This window comes from Geospiza fortis, unplaced genomic scaffold (genome assembly GCF_000277835.1).
Source record: "Geospiza fortis unplaced genomic scaffold, GeoFor_1.0 scaffold147, whole genome shotgun sequence".
NCBI lineage: Eukaryota > Metazoa > Chordata > Aves > Passeriformes > Thraupidae > Geospiza > Geospiza fortis.
Genome location: NW_005054372.1, coordinates 449295 through 458705, shown reverse-complemented (window position 1 = coordinate 458705; position 9411 = coordinate 449295). Strand labels below are relative to the sequence as shown.

At 45.3% G+C, this 9411-nt stretch overlaps 1 protein-coding gene across 1 annotated transcript in view; it reads left to right on the top strand.

The window, feature by feature from the left end:
• Positions 1-9411, top strand: part of MXD4 (MAX dimerization protein 4) — a gene marked incomplete at its 3' end in the record, with an annotated part of 36747 nt that overhangs the window by 1629 nt on the left and 25707 nt on the right. The window contains exon 3 of the mRNA XM_005424717.2: positions 8585-8614. Coding sequence (XP_005424774.1) covers positions 8585-8614 — 30 coding nt within the window. The remainder of the gene's footprint in view (positions 1-8584; positions 8615-9411) is intronic.

The following is a 9411-nucleotide window of genomic DNA, read 5'->3' as shown; positions in this document are numbered from 1 at the left end:
GCGCGGGCTCCGCAGCTTTGTTTGCTGCTCGGGCTGTGTACGTGCGGCAGGCTGGCTGTCTTACGGGGACGCTGCCGGCCCCTGCCCAGGAGCGAGCCCGGCCCTGGCCTCTGCCCGCTCTGCTCTGCTCTGCTCCTCCAGGGCTGCTCCGGAGAGGACCGAGGACCGTGCCCTGCTGGGCCTGCTTCGTCCCGGGGCAGCGGTGCTCTGCTCTGCATGGTCATGCTGGATGGTGGCTCCTGTAGAATAGCCTAAAATGAACTTGCTTTGCACGTGACTTGTTTTCCAAAGGAGCAGTGAGTCTCGGCGGGCCCGCTCTCGCTGCTCCGGCGGGCATCCTGCGGCCGGCTCGGATGGTGCTGAGGAGGTGCCCGGCAGGCGGCCAGGAGCTGCTCGTGGGGCACCGGAGGTGCAAACCGAAATCAAAAGCTGACGAACTCCCTCCTTGAGCAAAAACACGAACTGCTGAGCGCCCTGGTGGTGCCTGCTACGGCCGAGCAGTGCGTCTCCAAGATTACTGAGGGGGAGCAAATTGTGCCCCTGTGCCCCTGCTCCGAGCAAGGCAACCATTTTGGGGGCTGTTAATTGCAGGACTCCTACTTTGGTTTTAGTTTTAGTTGAATTCTTTGTCTCATCATGGAACATGAGAAGACAGTTGATTTTAAAAGAGAAAGTCATCAGGAGTGGGAGGAGTGTCTTGTGTCCTGAGACACTTTGCTCCCTAAGATTTTTAATAATTTTCATATAAAGTATGCTCACTGCCTTCAAAAAAATTCAAAACACATTTTATAAGTTTTCCAGCTGTAAATTGCTTCTTGAGTCGTACAGATTTCTTGTGTGTCTCTTGCATTCAAGAAATCTGTGTTACTTACAGAGCTATTATTCCATCGTTTCCGTTCTTAGGGCTCTTGTCATCTGCTGCAAAATAGTTATTTGTCTGAATTGTAAGCTGCTTTCAGGAGTTTTTAGGAGAGGATTTGTAATCTATCAAGTACAGCAGAATTAAAAGATTTCTGGTTACAAATTTGCTAGTGTTACTGAAGTTGAGGCACACACATCCACTTGCAGTTACCTTCCTGCTTTTTTTCCTGCCTGCAAATTTGTATTTATTGACCTGTTTAGCATGTTGTTCTGATTCTCACTCTGTGGCAGTGGCAACCTTCAAAAATGCCATCCTGCAATGTGTACATTTAATCACACTTTATTTTCTTCTGGCTGCAGTGATGAGATGAGGGGTGGGTCATGTGTGTGACAGGACAGGACAGGACAGTGCTTGTCAGGGAATGGTTTGCACTGCGGACACTGCCGGGACAGTGGTTGGTTTGGTTCAGCATGGGTACCAGGCTTGCTCGCCGGTGTGGGAAGCAGAGGGACATTGCTTTGATGCACCTCCCTGCTCCTTCAGGTACAGAGGGGCAGCAGCAGGGCCCTGTGGGTGCCTCTGCGCTGTCCTTATGGGCTTTGTACCCACGTCCAGCAATTGCTGCTCACGTTTGCCTGCATGCTTAGATTTGCAGGGGAGAAATTACTCCTGCATTTAAATATGCAGGGCAAAATACATGATGTACACCAGCATCACTGTTTTATTATTATTTGGAGCTTAGAGGCTATAGGGGTCAAGCCCCAGACTAGAGTGGATTTTTGGAAACACAGTTAATTCTTCCTAAGCAACTCAAAGATTAACAGAGGGAGACGACTGGCCAAAGTTCAGAGGATCTGGAGTGGTCGTGGGTGATGTGAACCACCGAGCAATGTTTGTCCATGTTGTTCCACTTTAACCATTTTCCAGACTCATTGGGTTTGGAGCATTAGGTGCAGGGAGGCATCTGATTGCATACAGGGGATTACATCCATGTCTGAAATTCATGCCTTATTATTTCATTGTTTTTCTGGATTAAAAATACATACTTAAGGTTGGAGGGGTAGGAAAGGAGCAGCTAGCTACACATTACAGATCTGCAGGGGCATTGTTGTTTCCATTATCTATTTTTGTATCCTGCTGCTTGCAGCATCTGATCAGATTAAAAAGTGAGAGATGTATATATGCACATACATTGGGTTTTTTTTCATGCCTTATGAGGTATACATATAGAAAAGCATGAAAAACATCTCCTTATTCTTGGAAAATCAGAAAAGAGGGGAGGAGGAGAAAAACTGTCAGATGTGAGGAAGCCTGGCGTGCTGTACTCTTCTTTGTTCTGTGTTTTCCCCCCTGTGTGCCTGCCTGTGGGGGGAAGAGCATACCCCGTGTGGCACAGGTGTGCTGGCTGGGCACTGCGGGCTGGGCGACGGGCAGGGATGGATTCCAGCTGCCCTGGCCTTCAGCAAGGGCACTGAGGGACCCCTCCTTGCCCTGCCGAGGTGCTGGTGATGTTCATGTAAGAAACTGTAGGGTGAGACCTCCATCCTTTGTGGGTGGCTGGCGATGCCCACACCCGCAGGAGAAGGGGCAGGAGGCTGCCAGCCCTTTGGACAGGATGTCAGGTCTGGGCTAAAAGCTTGCTGGCCTCTTGACTGCAATTGAGTGAGAAATAATTTTGGCAGGTTTCGATTCATGAAGGGAAGAATACCAGCAGAATTACATTTCATTAATCAAAATCTATAGGCTTTCTGTTCACTGTAGGAATTTAACAGTTTTGCTTTGTCCACTGTTAGGTTTGAATCAAAATTGAAAGTGGTTGTTAGCAGTTTGTTGATAAACAACATCCTCGGTGTTATTGGTAGCAATCAGACACAGTTTTTAGCCATTTCTGTTTCACTTGCACATTCAAATGTCTTGATCTTACATGTTTTCTTCTCAGCTTCCTGTGATGTGCCCTTTCCCATGTCACACAAACCAAACTGCTTTGTTGTCTTTCTGGTTTGCTGTTTGTACCGTGTCTGAAGCTGAGATTCAGACTTGTTTCCCCCCAGTAATTTTGACCAAAATCCTCTGGCAAATGAAACTGGATTCTTGTTTTGCGAAGAGGACAGGAGATTAGAGAAAGCCACAATATTATCTTTTGCAGGGAGGTAAACCTAGGTCACATCTTGTTACAATAATACTTATCAGGTACTTGACTATAGTATAATAAATGTCTCCGCAGAGCAGTGGCTGTATGTAGTTCCTAAAGCAGTGCCATGCAGTCTAATAATTCTTGTTAAGGTGTACTTAGAATTAAAAAAAGGCATAAAACAAAGAGCTGGATTTATTGCTGTTGTACCTTGGAAATGTTAATAGCAAATATTCAAAAGTCAAGCTTGGTTTTTGCTCTAAAGAAACAGATAGGTGACACGTGTGCGATGTGCCGAGGAGGAATGCGACACAAATCTGAAATTTGGTGACGTTTGCTCACAAGGCAAAGCACTGTTACAGAGGAACATGCAATCCTGCAGATAACTGGGCTTTCTTCTGCCCTGGCTGCAGTGATACTCACCAGGTGTTGGGTACCCTGAGCTGTGTGTGGGTTTGAGGTATGTGTCTGCCCATGCACCAGGGAGCTCAGGCAGCTGCTTCGCCATGAAAGGGTCAGAAATAAGGTAAAATGAAAAGCAAAATCTTAGTGTTAGATGCCAGTCTACTGAGGTCACAGTTAAATTTACTTTCAGAGAAAGGAATTGAATGTCTGTGATGCAGTGTGTTTGGCCTGTTAATTTAGGAGCTGCTTTATTGAAGGAGAGTAAAATAAATGCTGGGTTATAAATATATCTTCTGTGTCTATTAATTAATTAATATTTTTGCTCATATGTTATATAAATAGACATGTACTTCGTGCTGTGTTCTGGCAAAGGGTTATATGCAGAAAAAGATGAAAGCGGCATTTGGATTTTCAAATAAAAACAGAGCCTAATGTCCAAATTCCTCTGTTGATGTTGGCTCATGGTGAGGGTGAACCTGTGGCCCGCAGAGCGAGCCCCTTGCTCTCTGCAGATGTTTTTCTGTGCCCACACTAAGCAGCTTAGGGATCGGGGCCTGATTTTTGTTTTATTTTTCCTTAATTTTTTTTTTTTTTGTTTGTGAGAGGCCAAGAATAAAACACTGCAAAGCAGACTGTGCAGACACAGCTGAATTTTCACCTGGATTTCTGAATTCGATAGATCTTTCTCAGTTTGCCTTCCTGAAGCTAGGACAGCAATTGATATTGCCACATTTGGTTTCAAAATAATGCATTTTAGTCCCAATATAACAGATTTCACCAATGGACCTGTCCCCCTGAGGAACTGCAGTAGGTCTGCAATGTTTGGAAGCTGCACTGCTTGTGCAGTTGAGGAAAACAAATTGCCACCGTATTAGAAGCACATTCAGACCTGGCCACTGCAAACATGTGGCAGCACCAACTTGAGTGTGATCCCAGAGCCAGAACTCTGCATCAAGGCTGTGCCAGTGTGCCTGGTTCCCAGATCCCAGATGAATCTGCAAAACCGGTTAAATTTTGCTATGAGGAGAATGCAAAATTAATTTTTAGTGGATTAATTTGGTACAGGCTGTTTCTTTGACAGGGTGTAAGCAATGCATCCAGTTTGAAACAAATGGGAAAAAACCAACAACCCAGAAGCTATGAATAATAGGCAGAACGTGTGTTTATGTTCAGGTTTATCTGTGCTTTGTGGAGTGAACTGTAGTATTTTCAGGTGCATTCCACAGCAGGTTAGGTATGTGGACAGGGAATTTCCTGGAAGTGAATCTGGATCCTTTCAATGAAAAGCTGCACATCAGTCACATTCACACAAGTCTGCAGGTGTAAACTTTGTGCTTTTACACACCTGCACTTCTGGGAGTGGGAACTGGTTGCAGACTCTTAAGGTGTAGCGCCTTGTAAGCTTCCTGTTCTGTTTGTTCTTGCTTTTTTGGCCTGGACAAAAGGTGAAGTGCTTGCAGTGTAGTTCACGTGGCTGCATGACCTGAGATGGAATTGTGTCCTGCACGTGGGCTGTATCACAGCCTGGCAGTCCTGCCTGCACCAGAAAGCCCTGGCACTGGTGAGGTGCTGCCACTGTTTCAAGCACTTGGTTCAGTACCCTGCTTTGCTCCCTACAGTGTTTTAAAGTGCGTTGGCAACTGGAAGTGTATTGGTGAGTCACGGTCTAGACCTGCTCCCATTAACACAGGGCAATAAACAGCACTGCCATACATCCCTGCTTTTGTCAGCTGCTGCCTTCCTGCTCAGCAGATGCCCTTCTGGTGGAGTGGATGGATGGATGGATGGATGGATGGATGGATGGATGGATGGATGGATGGATGGATGGATGGATGGATGGATGAGTAGGGAAGCTGTCTGAATACTGAAACAGGCCGTGCATCCCACATACAGTGAAATCTCAATCTAGTCTGCATGTGACCAGATCCTGCTGGCTCACCCATAAACTGACAGCAGTGGAGGTGGAGGGGCCCTTGCCTTTTCTGTGTTAGTGTTGCCATCTCAGCACCTGTCCAAATTTCTTAGGTGTGTCTGCTGAATGTTGAATCAACCAAAAGCTGAAATCCAATACCTAGAATTCTCATCTGGGGAAAGGAAGGTGGTGGATGGGGATGGCTCTGGGGATGTGCTGTGAGAAGTAGCACAGCATCTTGCAGACCAGTGGCTGCATTTTCTTGGTTCCTCCTTGTTCTTTCAAATCTTCTTTTGACAATTTCTTCACAAATAAAATTTATAGTCCGTGAACTGCTTGGCATTTGCTAAAGGGATATTAGAGCTGTCGCAGATCAACAGTGTAGTCTAAGCACCAGTGTTCATTATCCCTTTCTTGTAAATCTATGATTTTGCAGATTTTTTTGTTGTTGGCTTTTTCTCTTTATTTTTATCTGAACCTTTTTAGCTCTTTTTTTCCTCACTGCTACCCCCAACTTCCCCAAGCTTTTTGTGGAGATACAAACTCAGTGGAATGAACCTAAATTAAACATCAGAAGTCTTCCTTCTCTTGAAGCCGTTTTTGAAAGGCTCCACAGACCATTTGCCTGCAAACCACAGTCATAATATCTGTCTCTCTCTTATAAATACATATATACATATATCTTATTAGTTGTGACCTACATCTTATCTTTACTAAAGCAGCAAAAGACTCCATTTTGAAACAGGGTGCTGGGTTATGTGGAGACCAGTTCTTACATTTTTTCCCCTCACTTTAGGTTGCATAAAAAGCAGGAGATGGATATTCTTGCAGTGTACTGTGCTGTAGACAGTGAAGGAAATAAAAACCAGTATTTCAAGAGAGGTTCATGTCTTCTGAAAACAAACCCAACCAAAGAAATCCCTGTCATACTTTGTAATAGGGTATTCAACTTTCTCTGTAGATGGAGCAATTCTCAGATAAAAGGACTCTTGGGTTTAGTTCCTGCCTGGGGTCTGATAGTTGGGGCGTTAATTGGCCCCTGACACCTCCCAAAATGTGTGGCTGGTGCCCACATTTGCACACTGCAGGCGTCACTGGGGGCTTTTGTGTCCCCAAGAGCTCTGCCAAGAGGCACATGGTCACTGCTGCTGGCTTTGGCAGCTGGCACACTCCGGCTCTGTGCTCTAGAGCTGCCCTGGCGGGATGTACCTCAGGAGAACACCAGGGGTCCCTTCCATGTGCCACAGGTGCCCTGTAGGTGTGCTGTGTGCAGGACTGCCAGCTGCTCATGGCATCTCAGCCCAGCACAGTACTCTGTGCAGGTGGAATTCCTTGGCCAGTGGTTCCCATGCTGTCCCCGTGTGTGCTCACTAGAGCTGCTGGGGGCTGGCAGCTCAGAATGGGCCAGTTGGAGTGACTGTGTTCACCTTTGTGTCTAATGGCCAGAAATGTCAAGGAGTTCATGTCATAGGGATGAATCCAGGCCGGCCTGTATTTCCTCTCTGGTTCCAAAGTTCCCTACAAACAGTGCCTTTGACAGGCCTGTTGAGGGTGTTCAGGGACATTGGTTCCCTACTGAACTTCTGTTCTCCATGTGTTTTCATAAACACTGGTGGATTTAGCATGGTCTTTGTCGATTTTTGTGGACATTGGTGTGGAGAAATGATTGTGGAGAAAGTCTGATCTTGGTGTAGAGAGTAGGAGTAGAATATAAAAATAAAATCATCTTAAAATAGCCAAATGACCAAGCCCACCTTCCCTTATTAATGTAACACAGAAAATGTGTTTAACACTTGCAGTGTTGCTGCATTGGTCAGGAGCACTTAATGGCATTGTAGAAATTCACACATTACTTGATCATGGCTCACTTGATGCAACAAAAATACATAAGGAACTCATTCACAGGCTTTTGAGAAAAAGATGCCAGGTAATGGTTGACATAATTGATGTCTTGGTACCAACACTGAGATGCTTTCTGGTGAGAGTGGATTAGCATCAGTGCTGAACCTTGTGTGCATTTCAGTTTTACCTGCAGAGGGGCAGTTCACTTGGTTCCTTGCAGGATCAGGAGCTGCACTGGCCTGAGATCAGCTGCTCGTGGGTTTGTTCACTGGATGTTTCTTGTGTGAGCTTTGCTTTCTTTTTCCCTCTCTATGCCTGGAGTGATGTTCTGCCATCAGTCACACCCAGGCACAGCATCCAGCAGCTCGGTGTGTGCAGGGAGAGCAGGACAGCTCTGCACCAGGCAGAATTGTGCAGGAGGGCTCCCAAATCCCCCTGGGATGGCTCTGCTCCCCAGAGGGACCTTTGTGCATTTGCCCTGCACAAAGGCACCTCACTCTGTACCCCGTGCCCGGCTGCAGGCTGGGGTTGCAGCAGGCTCCAGCAGAGCTGCTCTGACATAATCTGCCAGCCCTAAGAGCTGCCACCGCCTCTGCGTCTTTTGATCCTGACGTGCTGGGCATGTTTTCAGTGGGACAAAACTGAAAGTACGGAAAATTGCTGGTTCTGAGGTGGCGACAGTAACTTCATTTTAGGAATGTTTTTAATCTGAGCTGTGTAAATAAATAAAATGAATATTTTTAGCTGAATCAGTTAAAAAAAAAAATCCCCCAAGAATTTAGGGCTGCCTCCTAAATGGCAAAGAAACCGAGGCATCAGTTGGAGAAGGAAAAAAAAATCTTTAATCCAAGTAGATTGGGAAAGGATAACATGCTGCTGTGGTCAGTACAGGGACTATGATTTTTTTGGGTTTTATTTTCTCTTTGTAGACTGAGAAGAATTAAGAGGATTCCTCTTTTGTTGCCATTAAGATGTCAACAACAACAGCACTGATTAGCTGCTGATTTTTCTTTCTGCTTTTCCATGGGCTTGAAAGCTGGCTTTTTGGGTGCTTTTTGCTCTTGCCTGTTACCATTTAGAGCTTTGAACACTTTCTACCCCCTCATAATTTTTCTTCACTGATAAAAATCTCGTGGGCTGTTTTTATTACTAACCTGTTCAGTTTTTAATGTTCATTTCTGTCTCGGAATGTATAGCACACTAATAAATGCAAATATAATTCCCCCCAAACCTACAGTTTGCTCATGGAAATTAAGTTGATACCCTGAAGAATCTAAAAGTGAAATAATTTAAAAGAAAAGCTGTTTCATAATCCATGTTAAATATGTATTTTAGAGAACTCTTTTGCAATTTATGCAGGTATTGTCTTTTAAATATTATAAATCTTGGTTTATTTATCCTTTCTCTAATGTTTCTTTTCTCTTTTTAATAGGTCATCACACAACGAACTAGAAAAACATAGGTAAGTCTTGAAAAAGAGCTAATTAAAAGATGTATGGCTGACATTTGAATTACTGTGTTTATTGAAGAACATTTTGTTGAAATTGTTTTTATTCTGCCCTGAATAATTTATTAAGTTGGTTTTGGTTTTTTTATCCACTAAATTTTAATAGTTATAGTATTATTTGGCTTTTTTTTTCCCCTGTTGTCTGGTATGCTCTTTTTGAAACGTCTCTAATCGTTAGCTTCGGACTGATTAATGCTGTAACTGGTTAACCGAATTGTTACTAACAAAGAATCTGACTGCAGCAACTGTTTGCTAGAGGTGTTAAATGCTGTAAGTACAAAGTATTTTTGTGATTAAGGTGAATGATTTTCGGGAACAATGTGTCACACAGGGTTATTTTATGTTTCTTTTAAAGTGTGCCTAAAGTGCAGTTAATTTTCATCTTGCATGTCAGTACCTAGAGATCCGTTTTTCCCTTCCGTCCGTTTCCTTGCTGGTTCGTGTCCTGTCCGGAGAGCTGAGTGTGAGCTGGGACAGGAGCGGGCACCGCCTGAGCCGAGCCTGCTCCGGCCAACGCAGCGCCGGGAAAAGCCGGGCTTAGCCAGGACAGAGCTTAGAGCCGCGCGTGGTGCGGAGCTCTGCTTTGCCCCGTCCCGGAGGCAGCGTTCATTCAGCGGGTGTTGTACCGTGCCAGGGTGTGTGTGCAGCTGCGCCCTGGGCTGCGGGAGGGCTCCGGGAAGATCCCTCCGAGGGCCACAGAGGGACACCGCGGCCGTGCTGGCTCTCCTGTCCGAGGGGCACAGGGGGACACC